Consider the following 16,593-nt stretch of genomic DNA (forward strand, 5'->3'; position numbering starts at 1 on the left):
CCCAGACACAAGTCGACACTCATAAAACTGACATTTGACAATATATAACTTAGGTTCCCATTCAGCAGCATTCATTCAGGCACTATCATGAGCTGAAATTATGATAAAAATAGATATGACAAAATCTCTGATAACAAACTGATTAAAAAGAAATGGGCATAAATCACATTTTCAGGAAGTTGACCATAAAAGGGTAGTAGGATTAGATTCTTCCAGTCCTTTTAATATTTTCCAATTAATCTGAATCAGGGGTTTGATTCCGCTTGACATTATGAAATTTAAATGTTAAAATATATTTAAAAATAAACTCATTCCTTATCCTTTGTTTTATTATGTAAGTCCTTGATACTACACACACTGGTGCTTTTTGCACCCCTGTGATCACCACTCAGACTCCCTTCAGACAGATTTATTGCATAGATTCTATTTAAGCGACTTGACTCTTAGGTAAAATAATCAAAGAATAGGGAGCTTTAAAAAAGGTACCATTTAATAGACACTAAGCTCAGAAGCACAAGTCTAGTACAAGCAAACAGTATTCTCCACCCCCCATATGAGGACATTTAGGAAAGTTTTTTAAATAGACAGTTTTTATTCATTTTAATTTTTGCTTCGGTAATAGCACATAATTACAAAGATAATGGATGTTGACACAGAGCCACCTGCAGACAAGTGAGAATGTGGCCCCATCATATTTGCAGGCTCTGAGCAGCTCTGCAGTTGTCCACTTTGATCAGTTTTTAACTTCTGTGGAATGTGCAGGTGTCAAGAAGTCCTGTGAAGCACAATGTAAGAGAAAGACTTTCAGGTACTGCCTGTGCTTATTCAACACAATTCTGTTCCTATTTTTTTAAGTAAATGATAGGTAATAAAGATTTTTAAAACTAACTCTCCATCTCCCCTTAGTAATGTTACCTCTATTCCTGACTACCTACATTGTCCTTCCCTCCTGCTCTCATTATCTACAACACTTGAGATAATCCAACAAAAATTCAGGAACACTCCTAGTAATTTGATTATCCAATCTCTAATATTATTTCTCCAACTTCCTTTTGAGGCAGCTATGCCATTCTAGCTAGAAAGGCCCTATTATAGTGTTAACTATACTTTGTTTCTATTAATATTATTTTAAATAATATTTTACTTAATTTTAATGAATTATTGAAAAAATCAATCCTCTTAGTGGTATATACATGTCATTTCTCAAACTTTTCCCTATATCTGTAATGTTCACATACATACATACATTTTCATTTTTAGCCAAAAGTGAAATACAGATATAAAGTTCAATTTCCAAATGATCTCAAATTCCTTTGCACTCTACCTCCTTCAAATGATTTGGCTTTTTTCTCATCTAGCATCTTATACTATTTTCTAATTGAGTCACCTCATTGGTGAGTTTGAATTCTCCTGCAGGGTCAAGATCAGGCCATCTGAATGTTTGTGTTCCTGTTAGTACTGGCCCAGGGCTTAGCATATTTACCTGACCCCCATGTTATTGCTTCGCAGTATCTTCTTCTACTCACCAGAGGGTACGCATTGTCTCACGTTAGCAATAGCTCTAAGATACTCTGGCCCTAAGTATTTTTGATAAGTTGTTTTGTCCTGAAGGTTGGCCAAACATTCCGTGTCATCACTGAAGAGCAGGTCCTTGGTTGAGGATTCGAACAACTGGAACATCATATACTGAAACCCGTTTCTTCCAAAGAGCTCCTGGGTCAGACAGACAGACAGTGAGTGACCAGTAGTGCCAGGGAGCACAGGGTTGTGTATTCTGCCCCAAAAGACCTGAGTCTGCTGGACCACAGCTCCAACCCCTAGGATATCGGGAGCATAGCAACAACCTTGGAGGCATCATAGTGAAATGGCAAAAAGCATGGCCTCTGGATCCAAATCCTGGCCCTAGCTTTTCCTTGTCATTTGGGGAGATTCTTTACTGAGCTTATTGAACCTCATTTGTGAACAGAGATAACACTAACTAGTGAGATGATGTATGTAAAGAAAATGCCAAACAGAAAAAGCTCCAAGTTTGCCACCACTATCACTGTTCTGCTAGCCATTCCCAGGGGTTTTCAACTTTCTGGGTCACACTTGTATGTCTTTCTGCTGCCCGGAGCCCTCACTACCTTTCCTCTTCTATTCTCTGGATCTGCCCCAGGTACCCAGCCATTTCCATCTCTTCCTTTCCCTCCCCTCTCATCCTTTGTCCACTTTCCTTATAACCAGGGTGGCAGCTTGCCCTGCAGGGAACCCATCCCTTCAGAAGTCTGCGGGTTGTCCTTCTCCTGGGATGTGTGGGCAGTATATGCTAAGACATGGATTCCTCATTGGAGCGCTTCCAAGAATGGAGTGTGCTAGTGCAAAAGACAGATGAGGCTCTGGGTTTTCCCTGCAATCATTTGATTTACACAGCCCACTGCTCCATAGGATCAGCCCTTTTGGCTGCCTGTAGAGGTCATAAATTACCTGAATGTTGGCTTTATAACTCTCATGAAGCCTAAAACAGTGTTCAGCTTGCCAGGTTCAGGAAATACCCTGGGATCCACATAGGTCAGAGAGAGTAACCTCCACTCTGCTTTTCCCACATATATATAGCTCAGCCTAGTGTGAAGGGCACTGAGCTAACACCCTTATTTCTGTGACAGAACAAGCCCAAAGGGTACCATGAGTGTGCTCAGAATCAAGGGAATCTTGGTGAGACCCTTCACATGCCCACATGTCTGAGGCTTTTCAGTCCACTTTGCTGTCCTAGAAGGCACCAGAGCAAAAGTGAACACAGCCACCAGTCTTCCACTTTCATCAGAGGAAGAACTGCAAGGATCAAATGCCACCACCCAGGAAGAAAGAGTGTGAGACCGGGCTGGGGTGTCTGTGCAGGTCTGTGCAGGTCTGCAGGTGAACTGAATAGTTGCCCATACCTGTTGGTTGAAGAGCATTCTGCGAACAAAATCTGCATTATCTTTCCTTGAGACCACAGCACGATTTGGGACAATGGCTAGGTGGCAGTTCTGAGCCTCGGTCACAGGCTTTCTTGTGTCATCAAGGCACAGCAGCTCAAAGTCTTTCTGCTTTAGATCCTTAGCCCAGTCTTCATGGTTTTTCCCTGGGGAGAGAGAAGCCAGGACAACTGATGATTTTCATCAAAGTGCCCTCCCTGGGGAGATGTGACCAGTCACCAGAGTCAGGGCTCACTGAGACAGAGAGAAGCAAAACAATAAAGCTTTTAAAATAAAACAGAAGAGAAACATTCATGAACTCATAAATTCATAACCTTTATGATTAGTGCTTTCTCTGCCCCATCAAAGACAAAGATTTCTTAAACAGGCATGAAAAAGCACTAGCTAAAATGGGAAAGACTGATAAATTGAACTATGTTAAAATTAAGATTATCTGTTTATTAAAAGACATCATTAAGAAAGCAAAAAGGCAAGATTTTTCAGAGGTACACAATATCTTTTCAATACATATAACTGTCAAAAACTTGTATCCAGAATACATCAAGAATGCCTATAAATCAAGAGAGAGAGAGGTGGTCACATGGAATGCATCCTCTGTGTTTGCCAGCTGGGTTGAAGGCCAGTGTAATAACCGACCCTGTGAAGTCTGACTGGACATGAAGAATTTTCTCATTCTCTAAATAAAAAATGTTAGGGACAAAGTCACTCAAGTCTGAGAGACTTAACAAGCTTCCTTGATTTCCCACGTTAGGAGGGATTTCCCGTGAGAGACTCAGATTTTTCCAAGGGAGTAAACGACAGAGTAGCCACGTACCGTCTGTGTTCTGCAGGACTGTGGGGTGCTCCACAAAGGCCACGTCTCCCTTCTCAACCAGACACCTGCACACCAAGGAGCAGGTCAGCGAGGAGGGTCAGCAGGAGCGGAGGGAGAGACACAGAGGGGGAATCCCTGAGAGGCCCACACCCCCTCCACCAGGCCACTCGGCACATCTAACACCGACCACTTCCGCCCATGCAACTGTAATGCCTGGCTCTCCCTGGGAGTTAGAGGAGAAATGTAATGATAAAAAAAAAGAAAGATGCTCTTTAATTTCTATTGTTCCTTATTTTAAGTGCTGATCGGTTTCTCAAGGGGAAATACTTATGTTCTCCTACTAACAGAGATATTCAAAGATGACTGGTTGGATCAACACTCCCTTCAGAGATTAAAATCAGCATGGAAGATGCAATTTTGAAGGACACTCATCACGTCCATGTCTACTCAGCCTCAATAAAAGTTAATGTGTATCACTAGATATTTGTCCACATTTGATCCCAGTGGTCTGTGGTTTAACAAGCCCTCGAGGAGATTCTGATCTGTGCTCGGGTGTTAGAACTAATACTCAAGGCAGCCACCTCCCCACTCTACCGAGCAATGGCTTCAGACACATTTCCCACGTTCTGCAGACCTCTGCCCCTCCTCATACCCCTCCCCAACACTCATTCTCTGACAGGTGCTTCTCCCTCCCCGAGAAGCACAGAAACCATTACTGGTTTCTGTAATACCATTACTATCCAACCACCCTTCTGCCAAATCTACCAGTCCAAGTGTTCAGTGCTCGTCTCCTGCCCTTCAGGGACAAAGGAGGGAAGGTCTCCCTCCCAGCAAAAGTGTCCTCCTCAGGTGCTCTGCATCCCATCCCCACCCACATTCCCAGGCACTTTCTGCTATGATTATCCTCTTTCTCTTACATAATTGGAGCCCTTTCCTCTTCTCTGAGCTCTTTGCATCAGCATTCCTACTTCTTTTCTTTAAAAAAGAAACAATAAGCCCCGATCAATGCCACAGAACCCTCAGCAATGGGTCTCTCTCCCCCACTCATTCAAGCACCTAAAAGGAATCACCATACTTACCATCAGCACCCCTTCACACCACCCTCACTGACCCTTGGCAGTCAGGTTAGAGGACAGACTCACTATCAAATCTGCTGCCCCCAGAGTCCCCAGATCCAGAGGCCAACTTACCATACTCATTTTACTTAATCCCTCAAGTTTCTCTCAAGATCTCTCATCCTTTCCCCAGTGATTTGAAAAGTCATCTTTGTTACAGACCAAATATAATTATGTTATGTAAGTCTATTCTCGTAAGTCTATTCTCTTCCATTGATTTGTCATTCTTGTACATAAATCAGCCTGTATAGACCACAGTATTGCAGTGTTATGTGATCTTTATATCCAGGAAAACAAATTCCCTTTCTAAAATTTTATTTTTTAATTCTTCTCTCTTGTTTGGTCTATGAAGCTTTAATACTTTTTTGAGAACTGACTCCACCCACCCTACTCAATCCACCTGGTCACAGTGGGGGCAGCTGGAACTTCACAGTGCAACTTCGCTGCATGTGTTGTCTGAGCAGGAAGCTTTTGCTTGAACTGGGATGACAATCCCAAGTGCACTTCCTGGGAATTGGGACCAATACATTATGGTCTGTGTTTGCTTCTTTACAACTAGGGAACTATAACATCACTGGGACTGCTGGTCACAGACATTTCCCTCCATGTAGACTGAGAAACAGGGAAAAACACCCTGCAGGGAAAGAGAAAATGAGGCAGATAGTCAGAAAGAGAGAGACCAGAGAAGCAGAGTGGGCCCTTCTATTAAAAACCTACTGGTTGTTTATTTGAAATTCTAACTTAATTGGGCATTCTGAATTTTATCTGGCAACTCTCACCTTAAACTACCTTGGCTGGACCTTCAGGCTCAGGTCTCAGATCTCACAAGGAGGAAGCCCACCACAGAACATCTGTTAAAGCATCCCCTTTGGCTTAAGATGGCTCACATTGGTTTTTGCACTTGCAACCAAAGGAGTCCTTATATATCTTATTAAAGAAAAAAGACATTAAAGAATATAAGCAACCCTGGGTGGTATGGCTCAGTGGATTGAGTGCTAGCCTGCAAATTGAAAGGTTGCTGATTCAGTTCCCAGTCAGGGCACAGGCCTGGGTTGTGGGCCAGATCCCCAGGTGGGAGCGTGCAAGAGGCAACTGATAGATGAATCTCTCACACATTGATGTTTCTCTCCCTCTTTTTCTCCTTCCCTTCCCCTGTCTCTGAAAATTAATTAATTAATTAATTAATTAAAAAAATATATAAGTAGACTTCTGGCCAAGATGGAGGTGTAGGTGGAAATACTGTGCCTCCTCACACAAACAAAATTAAGGACAACAAAGATTTAGAAACAAAAACACAACCAGAAAAGACAGAAAATTGAACTGTATGGAAGTCCAACAACCATTCATCCAGACTGGTAAGAGGGGCAGAGTCAGTAACCAGTGGAGAGCGGTCACAGCAGGAAAAGGTGGTGGTTGGAAGACCCCAGGCATGGGCCTAGCAGACGCTGGCTTCAGGGAGGAAACTAGCAGACCCAGTGAGGCGAGCAAGGCCACTGGCTGACCATGGTCATACATTCGCGCACAGATAAACCAGGCAAAAATGGGCAGTGAGACAGACCACGCAACCCAGGGCCCCAGCAATGGGAAATAAAGCCTAAACGCACCAAATGAAAACACTTGTGGAGGCTGAGGTGCTGGAAGAGACTCCCAGCATCACAGAAGATTTTGTTGAAGAGACCCACAAGGTCCTAGAACATTCACAAGCCCACCCACCCAGGAACCCGCCCCAGAAGGGCACAATTTGCTTGTGGGAAGTGGCAGAAGGGACAGAAATATGAGCGAAGCAAGTGCCATTGTTCCCTCTCTGACCCCGCCCCCACATACAGCATCACAACCCAGCAACTGGGTTGCTCCGCCCTGGTGAACACCTAAGGCTCCGCCCCTTATATGTAACAGGTGTGACCAGACCAAAAAATTATGGCTCAAACAGAAGAACAAATCAAAGCCCCAGAGCCAATACTTTTAAGTGACAAGGAGATAGCTAACGTATCAGATGCACAGTTCAAAGCACTGGTGATCAGGATGCTCACACAAATGGTTGATTTTGGTCACAAATTAGATGAAAAAATGAAGGCTACAATAAGTTGAATGAAGGAAAATGCACAGGAAACCAATAGTGGTGGAAAGAAAACTGGGACTCAAATCAATGGACCGGACCAGAAAGAAGAAAGAAACATCCAATCAGAAAAGAATGAAGAAAAAAAGAATTCAAAAAAATGAGGAGAGGTTTAGGAGCCTCCAGGACATCTTTAAGTGTTCCAACATCTGAATTATTGGGGTACCAGAAGGGGAAGAGGAAGAGCAACAAGTGGAAAACTTATCTGAACAAATAATAAAGGAGAACTTCTCCAATCTGGCAAAGGAAATAGACTTTCAGGAAGTCCAGGAAGCTCAGAGTCCCAAAGAAGTTGGACTCAAGGAGGAACACACCAAGGAACATCATAATTACATTACTCAAGATTAAAATGAAGGAGAGAATTCTAGAAGCAGCATGAGAAGGGGACAGTCACCTACAAAGGAGTGCCCATCAGACTGTCAGCTGATTTCTCAAAAGAGACCTTCCAGGCAAGACGGGGCTGTAAAGAGGTATTTCACGTTGTGAAAGGCAAAGACCTACAGCCATGATTGCTCTATCCAACAAAGCTTTCATTTAGAATGGAAGGGCAGATAAAGTGCTTCTCAGAGAAGGTCAAATTCAAGGAGTTCATCATCACCAAGCCCTTATTATATAAAATGTTAGAGGAACTTATCTAAGAAAAAGAAGATAAAAATATGAACAGTGAGAGGACAGCAAACTCATGGTTATTAACAACCACACCTAAAACAAAAGCAAACTAAGAGGACAGCTAGATCAGGAGCAGAGCCACAGAAATGGAAATCACATGGAGGGTTAGCAACAGGGGAGTGGAGTGGGAGGAGGAGGAGGGAAAGAAGGTACAGAGAATAAGTAGCATAGATGGAGGGGAGAAAATAGACAGGGGGAGGGCAAGAGTAGTGTGGGAAATGTAGAAGCTAGAGAACTATGACACATGGACATGAACTAAAGGGGGGATGGTGGGGGAGGGGGTGTGCAGGGTGGAGGGGGATGAAGTGGGGGAAATGGGACAACTGTAATGGCATAATCTATAAAATATATTATTATAAAGAATATAAGTAAATAAAATTTATATTAGTCTAGAGAGTTAAAAGTGCTAAAGAAAATATAAAGCAAGAAAGGAGGAAATAAAGTGTGGTTGAGAGTGTGTGTGAGAGAGAGAAAAAAAATATGCAGTAGCCAGGAAAGACTTACTTGAGAAACCCTAAAGGAAATGCAGGAGTTAACCATGAGGACATGACAAGCAAGAACACTCAGATGGGAGTAAGAGCAAGTGCAAAGGCCCCAAGGCAGGAATGTGGCTGATGTCTTCAAGGAGCAGTTGGGATGCCAGCATGGCCAGCAAGGGAGAATATCAGGAAGAGGCCTTATAGGTCAAAGAAGGACCCTGACTTTTATTCTGAGTGATATGGAAAATTACTAGAAGATTTTAAAGCAGAGAAGTGTAATCCTCTGATTTATGTTTTAACAGCCTCACTCTTGTCGATGTGTTGAGAATAGACTGTGGTGGGGGAGGATAGGACAGATGCATAGAGACTTGTTAGGGGCATATTATAACAATCTGAGGAGAGATGTGGTTTGGATCAAGGTGGTATCAGTGGACACAAGTGGTGTAGTTAACATTGGTTACCTTTTGCAGGTAGAGCCAACCTGATTTGATGATGAGCCAAATATAGGGTCTGAGAGCAGAGTAGACATGGATAATATGCACCAAGGTTATGACTTTTTTCCAAAAGAAAAAAAAATGAAGTTGCTTTTAACTGAGATGAGGAAAACTGCAAGAGGTGCTGGTTCGGATAGGAGTATGTGAAATTTCAGAAGGTCAGTTTGGGACATTTAAATTTGAGATGGCAATTAGAAATCCCAGTAGGCACTTGGATACACAGATCTGGAGTCTCGTCTGGAGTTTCGAAGAAACAAGGTGAACAGGAACATAAATTTTGGAATTTGTTGGCATATAGATGAATGCAGACCAAATAACCACGGGCATGAAGAGAGAAGTCCAAGGATAGAGCCCTGGGGTATACTGCCAAGAAGAGGTGGGGGAAGTAAGACTGAATCAGCAAGAGACTGAGATGCAGTAACAGGAGTGGGAAGAGGGAGTCCAAGAGAGTGTGGTGTCCTGAAGCCAAGGAAGAAACTGTATCTGAGAGGAGGAAGTGATCAGTGGTGCCAATTAGATCAAGTAATGCAGGACTAACAAACTGGTCTTTGGATTTATTTAGCAGCATGGAGGTCATTGGTGATTTAAAAGTGCAGTTTCAGCTTCATTATGGATGGCAGTGCACCAAGGGGAGGTAGGTTGGGAACAGCCTGCCCATGTGCCAACAGTGAAGACTGTTTTCTGTAGATAATTTAAAAACAATAATAAAACCAATTCCACTAATTGGAGGTGGGGGAGGCGGACAGATTTTTAAACTGGGTTCTGGCAGGATTGAAAGGAGAGAAATTGGAGTGAGCAAGGATATTGAACTTCAAGGGGATTTTGTTGGAGAGAGGACAGAAATAGGAAGCTGCTAGAAAGGAAAAAGATCAAGAAAGGTTTTACTTATTTATTTATGTTTAAGATGAAAAATAGCAGCATGTTTGCAGACTGATGGAAATGATGGAGTAGAGAAGAAAATGTGATGATGCAGAAGAAAGTGGGCAGACGTGCTGGGGCAGTGCCCTGGAAGAGGCTGGAGGAGAGGCCATCAATGCAGAGACAGGGCTGGGCTTTGCTAGGATGCAGCCTAGTTGTCCCGAATACGAGGAGGGAGGGCAGTGTCTATGAGCACAGATGTCATCACATGGGTAGATGTGGCACTGGGGACAGGGTGGAATTTCTCTTTTGATCACTCCAATTTCCTCAGGTGAAATGGGAAACAAAAATCAAATAGATGGAGGAGGAAGTGTTGAGGATTGAAGAGAGGAAAAAGTATGGAATCATCTTTTAGGAGAGAGGGTGGTGAATGGACTCAGAGACGTATGGCTCATTTAAGGTGAGTTCTCATTACTTTAAAGGGAGACCAGTGAGCCTGGAAGTTCAGATACCTAGTGGTGGAATGTTGGACCTAACCAAGGTTGTGGTTGAGCCAGGAGAGAGGACAGGCATTTGAGGATACATGCAGGAGAATAATTATCATGGTTGGCTGTGGAATGTATGCTGGGTGGAGAAGGGGAAAGGACCAAGAGAGTGAGAACAGGGAAGGGTTCATAGGATCAATGAATAACAGGGCAGCAGGAGTGAAGGATTATTGAATTCAGGAAATTATAGGGAGTGAAAAGGCAGGTAGGAGGTAGTGGAGAGAATGAGGTGTCGGAAGCTAAGATTATTCTTTGTGTGTTCACCTTCGTTCATGGTTAAAGACAGAACTCAACTCTAGGTCCTCTGTGATATACTGTAATAGTACCAAAAGGGGACTATCAAACTTAATACCAATGCACCTTCCAATTTAAAGAAAAATCAAATAATTTTAACCTAGGGTTAACATTCAGCATATATTACTGTGGTGAAAATATGTAATGAATGTATGGCTTATGAAAGAGACAAAACTTTGGAGAGGGCAGAACAAGGTAGTCTGGCAGTGTGATGAATAAGTGTCCTTCCTAGAAGCTGACACAGTCTCCACACAGCAGCCATAAAACCCTAATTCACACAACATAGCCTACTGCCTCAAAGGGTCCCATGCTGTCCATCACACTTAGAATTAAATCTACCTTCTTAACCAGCACAGTGGGGCACCGAGACAGCCACCATCTGCAGCTCCACGCTCCTCACACGCTTGATCCTCTCCTTCCTATGCTCTACGTAGGGCATTTTTCTCTGGCCTCAAACAGCAGAATCTGCCCCACCTCCTGCCTTTGTCCTTGCTACTCCTTCTTCCTGGATTACTCTTGCTCCAAATTTTCTCGAGTCAGATTCCCTCTCAATATTTAATCCTCAATTCACATCATCCCTCCACTTGCTTACCTGACCACCATTTCCAAAATTGTTTCCCAAGTCAAGGCCACATCACCCACCTTGGTGTAGCCCTTAACGAAGTGAGTGAGTGATTATCCTTGGTTTATGCGTTTATTGTCCTACTCTCATGGACTCAGGGGGAGAGGATTGTGCATGTCTTGTTGCTGTGATAACCTTCCACCTAGAACAGTGCCTGCCACAAACTAGGTGCTCAATAATATTTCTTGAATGGATAAAGGAGCTCAAGAATATCTATTTTCTTTTTTTTTAATTTTTTAAAAGATTTTATTTATTTATCTTTAGAGAGGAAGGGAAGGAGAGAAGGAGAGAAATATCAATGTATGGTTGCCTCTCATGAGTCCCCTGCTGGGAACTGACATGTGCCCTGACTGGGAATCGAACTGCGATCGTGTGGTTCTCAGGCCTGCACTCAATCCACTGAACTACACCGGCCAGGGCAAGAATATCTATTTTCAAAATCTCATCAGCCAGGTGTAAGAAGCACGTGTAGGGTGCCCTGCTGCGATTTTAAACTGGGGCTCTGAAAGACTTCATGATGTATTCACAATCACACAGAAGAAAGGAGCAGAAGCAGAACCAGGGTTGTGACCCTGCACCATCATTTTGCCTCTCCTCAGGTGCCTTAGGTCTGCTGGGACTGTAGGTGAGTGTTCCAGAGAGTGGCTGAACTTGAGTCCTAGGAGCCACTGGGAATTTGCAGTTCTAGTTCTGAATTCTGGCTCTTCCTAAATGCAGCACCGAGATGCTGGGGTGGTGAGACAGGTGAAGGGACAAGAAGTTCATGGGGCTGGAGCCAAAGAGCAATGTGGTGCACAGACACTACTCGCCTGAGGGCCCCGCTGGAGCCGTAGTACTTCTCGTGGCTGTTGGGAGCACACACGTGGCCTGGACTGCTGTCGCCACCACACAAAGCACAGAGCCTGGAATCTGGATCAGACCCAGGGGCACAGCTTTGACTGAAAAATTCATCTGTGCAGGAGGAAACAGGAGGTCAGCTCTTTCTGCCTGTGTTAGCAAGAAAGCCTCAGATTTGTGTCCCTAGAATTGACTGCACAATGTAAAGATGCATTCGGGTATTTAGTACCATGTTTTTGGAAATAGGAACCTTATGAAATTTTTAAAAGTTGCAGCTGGAATGAAGTAAAGGGGGACTAGCTGCAGCTGGGACAAGAGTGTGAACTCACAAAAGTCTTCTCTGTTCCAGAACAGGGAGAGCAAATATAGATTTATCCCTAAAAGTGGATAAAACCGGAAGTCCTGGCTGGTTGAACCTGTCCCATGTGGTTTCCAATGTCTGCTGCCCTGCCCTTCTTTACAAGGACTGCCATTGTGACTCTAAGCCCGAGAAGGGGTCTGGGAGGCCCAGCCCCCACGTCCTGTGCTGAGCTCCAGGGCACTGTGGTGAAGATCCACCCTCCTGGAACCTAAATCTGTGGGGCAACGGTCGTAGCTCAAGTAATCTCACAGTGAATTCTTGTTTGCCCTCTTCCTCTGGGGGAAAAATGTGATTCCACAGGCTGCAGAGAAAGGAACCCGGTACATACCGGGGGTCAAGGAGAGGTCTCAAGAGATGAAGAATGAATGGGAATTACCTGAGAGAAGGGCAAAGGAAGCGGCATCTGCACAGGCCTAGGGCGGGCAGTGGAGGTGAGAGACAAACTGCCTAGAGGGCTTAATGGAGGCCACTGGGGCTGGACCGCCCACAGCGAGGGTGAGTGGGGAGGGGGCAAGGATCCAGACCACATGTGACCGTTTACCCCTTGGTGTAGACTTTGTTCTTTACTGTTAGAGAAATCGGGAGCTTCTGAAGGACTTCAGACAGTCCTGGGCAGGATATCGTCAGGTCTGCTCTTCGCAAAGAATGGCCTGGAAACAGGGTGGATGGAAAGAGGGCGGGTGTGGTGTGCATGCAGCAGGCTGCTGCAGTAGTCAGCGGGAGACGGGGGCAGCCTGGACTAGAGCAGCACAAATGAGAGGTCGGTAGGTGGAGAGGAGAGAAACTGACAGTACTGGTGATGGATGGGTGTGTGGAGAATGGCAGCTTCCAGGTTTCCAGACGGGGCAAGTGGATGGACTGTGGGGTCCTCCAGCAAGCCAGGCAGCTCAGCAGCAGGACCAGGCTCAGCAGACATGATATATTTCATTTTGGACAGGTTGAGCTTAATGTGCTTTTGAGATATCTAAGTAGATAATGTCAAACAGGCAGTTCATATATACAGGTCTGGAGGTCAACAAGAGATCTGTACGTGGAATAAAAATTTGATACTACCAATATATTGGTATAACATTATTAACTGTGATAGCAGCAAACATTTATCTAGTGCTTGCTATGTGCCTAGCTTTCTGCATACAATATTTGTTTAGATGGTGGTCAAGGCTGTAGGCATGGTGTGAGGACTTGAGGACTGAGTCTAGAGTTGGGGGAAAAAGTTACTTTAAGCAACTCAAACATTTATTAACCAGGTTGGGAAAGGGGACTTCGTAGGGGTAGGAGAATGACCAAGCCTGTGTGTTTTCATAAAGCCAGAAGATAGTGTTTTAAGTTGCTTTGAAGAAAGAAAGGTCATGGAGAAAAGGATAGGAGCATGCCCTTCGGATTAAGCAACAGGTGGGTCACAGTAGCCTTGACCAGAGTTCTTTGTGTGGAATGATGCACAAAGCCAGAGGGCAGGGAATGTGTGGGAGGTGAGTGGTTCAGACCAGGCTCTTAATAAGTCTGGCAGTAAGGGGGAAGAGAAAGAAGGCAGAAGCTAGAGGATAATGTTGGTAGAGAGGATTTTTAAAGATGGAAGACATTGGGTGTGTTTACATGATGAAAGACATTGTTGGATATACCAGATGGAGAAGTCGTGGCTGAGGGCATGAGGCTCTGGGAGGGGAGCAAGAGAGGGTCCCACACCTAAGGGAGGTAGAGGGGTTGGCTGGGTTGTGGAGGGAGGCGGGGCAGATGCAGCCCTCAGAGGGCCACAGCATTGGCAGTGGGGTGTTGAAGGGGGCCTTTCTGATGGTTTCAGTTGCCTGTTGTAGGTGCAGATGAGATCACCGCTGAGAAAGGGTGCTAGATGGGTGTGGGATAGAGGCGTGTGGACCAGTACAGCATTAGGGTAGTTATTGGGAAGTGTGGCGGTGTGGAGCAGACAGCAGTGGGAGTGCTCCTGAGTGCTGGGGGACCACTGAGGCCAGCAGCCGGGGCGTTTCCCGTGGAATGAATCATTCCACCCTGTCACATCCTCCAGCCATGTTCAGCTGCTCAGGTGCAGAGGGAGAAGAGAGCAGGTAGTGAGATTCATAGAAGGGCTGGGGTTTGTCAGGTGGCTGGGGGGAACCAGAAGAGCAAGAGTCTTTTAGGTTTTGGCAAGAATGATGCTAAAAATGCCTAATAAGGAAATCTAAGAGAGATGAGGATGAAAGTGAAAGATAAAGCACTTAAGGGCTTACTGGTGGAAGGTTTTCAGTTTTAAAAAGCAGCCAGTTTATTTGGGAAAACAATGCACATGTATGCATGAACACACACCGCACTCTTACTCTGCAACCCCAGGCTTGTTCCCTGAGCCAGCTGCAAGTTATAAAGAATAAAGTGTGTCCCCAACATCTGCCCTTTGGGTCAAGTCACTCCTCTCAAAGCAAGGAGGTGAGGAGAAAGGGGAGGACTTGTTTAAGGACATGGGAAGCAATGTCTGTCCAGCCCTTTGAGGCCATCCCTTGCCATACATTGAAGTGAATTTCTCCCCTACACAGGCCCAGGCCCAAGGAAGGGGCTGCCACACCACCTCCCATAACACACTTACCAAACTTACAGGACCCAGTATGGTTGTATATTAAGCCCATGGGAATGTTCCAGCCTGCAGAGGTGCCAACTGCGGTGTGGCAGGACTTCTTGCCTCGCAGAGAGTTCCAGGTAAGGTGGGCATCAGACTTCTTAACCACCGCCACAGCATAGTAACCTGGCAACAGGGAAACCAAGGGGCAATTTCAACAGCTCCAGAGCCTTCCGAAAATGTCTTCTAGAGCTGCTGCAGCTAGCCCTTGCCTGCCGCTCTCTCCAGGGAGGGGAGATAGCTTGAATCCCTCACCTCACTGTAGCAGAAGCCCCTGCAAATAACTGTCGTTATCAGTACTGGGCCAAACAGACTAACAGTCCTGCTCCAGATACATGTACATGTACACATTCACAAATCTTTACACACAGGCTTCATACTTTTTTGATTGAATCCTGGTATACATTCTTTTCTGTGAGTTATTTTATTTTTTCCAACAGTGGATCGTGGATATCTTTTTGATTCAAGTAGAAATCAATATAACTCTCTCATTCTATTTAGTATTGGCTGACCCTAAGTTATGTTCCACTGTGTGGAAGTACCATATTTTGTAATCCCCTACTGGTAGGCATTTACATTGCGACCCATTTTTCCCTATTATGAACCACTAATGTCTATAAATCTTTGTACATATATGCTGTGCTCGTGTTTAAATGTTTCTGTTGAATAAAAGTCCAAAAGAAGGAGCTCTAATGACTTCTTTTTAAGGTTAAGTCTGATTTTTCTAGGTGAAAAATGCTATTTTTCACTAACATTTCTAATAATGACAATTTTTTAAAAGCTTTCTTTCTTCTTTCTTTCTTTCTTTCTTTCTTTCTAAAGAGGGGGAGGGAGTGAGAAAAAGAGGGAGAGAAACATCAGTTGGTTGCCTCTCACACGCCCTCAGCTGGGGACCTGGCCTGCAACCCAGGCACGTACCCTGACCCAATTGAACTAGCAACCTTTCAGTTCGCAGGCCAGTGCTTAATCAACTGAGTAACACCAGCCAGGGCTCTCAAAATGACAATTTAATTTCCCTTTCCCCAATATTAAAAAAATATCTCTCTCCTTCCCTTTCTTGCTGCATTCATTTCCAAAATAACACTGAATACCTTTGGTGGGAGTGGGCCTTCTTGTCTTGTTCCTGATCCTAATGAGAACACTATTGATATTTCATGTATTCCTATCCCAATATTATGTAATTGAATTGTGCTTACTGAGTAAGGCTTAAATGGCAAAACTGAATTTATGATATGATTAGAATCATAAATCTTTAGAACTAGAAGATAATGAGATTCACCATAAGCAACCCCCTCCCCTCCTGTACACACACACACACTCCCATTCTTGGGTCATGGCTCAGGTCTCTATATATTCAAGCCTGAACAAGTTGGGAGTCTACATGGGAAGTGGAACACCTGCCTTGACAGTTGCCTCCTAAATGACATCACACAAGTCATTTAACATTTAGGATCTCAAACGTCTCCTCAGTAAAATGGTGACATTGATACCCATCCCAGAGGGTTAGTTAAGATCAGATGTGCTAATATGAGCATATTGTGTGTTAGGAATGAGACGGGGAAGTTACATCAATAGGTTTCCAACCATGTTGTTAGTGGCAAAAGAAGTACCAAGGCCCTCTCTTGGTGAAGCAGGTTCTCCCGAGCCTACAGCAAGCCCTTACCTACTATCCCAGCAGGTAAATAATGGTACAGAGCCTTCCTGAGATGTAACTCTATATGCACAAATGGCATTACTGTCATCTATTATGTGTGTTTGTGTGTGTAGCTTGGAGTTAACCCCTTTCCCTCTCTACTCAGATCTAACCTTCTCCATCATAGCCAGTCACAC

At 44.4% G+C, this 16,593-nt stretch overlaps 1 protein-coding gene across 2 annotated transcripts in view; it reads right to left on the reverse strand.

Moving 5' to 3' along the window:
* Nucleotides 1-468: 468 nt before the first annotated feature.
* LOC118997559 (inhibitor of carbonic anhydrase-like) overlaps nucleotides 469-16,593 on the reverse strand; it is a 40,230-nt gene continuing 24,105 nt past the window's right edge. The window contains exons 12-17 of one of the 2 annotated variants that reach the window (XM_037061257.1): nucleotides 14,734-14,889; nucleotides 11,773-11,914; nucleotides 3,772-3,836; nucleotides 2,919-3,103; nucleotides 1,527-1,713; nucleotides 469-775 (exon numbers count right to left, since the gene is read on the reverse strand). In XM_037061257.1, coding sequence (XP_036917152.1) covers nucleotides 741-775; nucleotides 1,527-1,713; nucleotides 2,919-3,103; nucleotides 3,772-3,836; nucleotides 11,773-11,914; nucleotides 14,734-14,889 — 770 coding nt within the window. In that variant the 3' untranslated portion in view covers nucleotides 469-740. Of the gene's footprint in view, nucleotides 776-1,526; nucleotides 1,714-2,918; nucleotides 3,104-3,768; nucleotides 3,837-11,772; nucleotides 11,915-14,733; nucleotides 14,890-16,593 lie in introns of those variants that run through there. The other variant, XM_037061258.1, reaches the window with a different exon arrangement.

Source organism: Sturnira hondurensis, unplaced genomic scaffold, assembly GCF_014824575.4.
Source record: "Sturnira hondurensis isolate 20B ecotype Veracruz unplaced genomic scaffold, ASM1482457v3 Scaffold0013299, whole genome shotgun sequence".
Classification (NCBI taxonomy): domain Eukaryota; kingdom Metazoa; phylum Chordata; class Mammalia; order Chiroptera; family Phyllostomidae; genus Sturnira; species Sturnira hondurensis.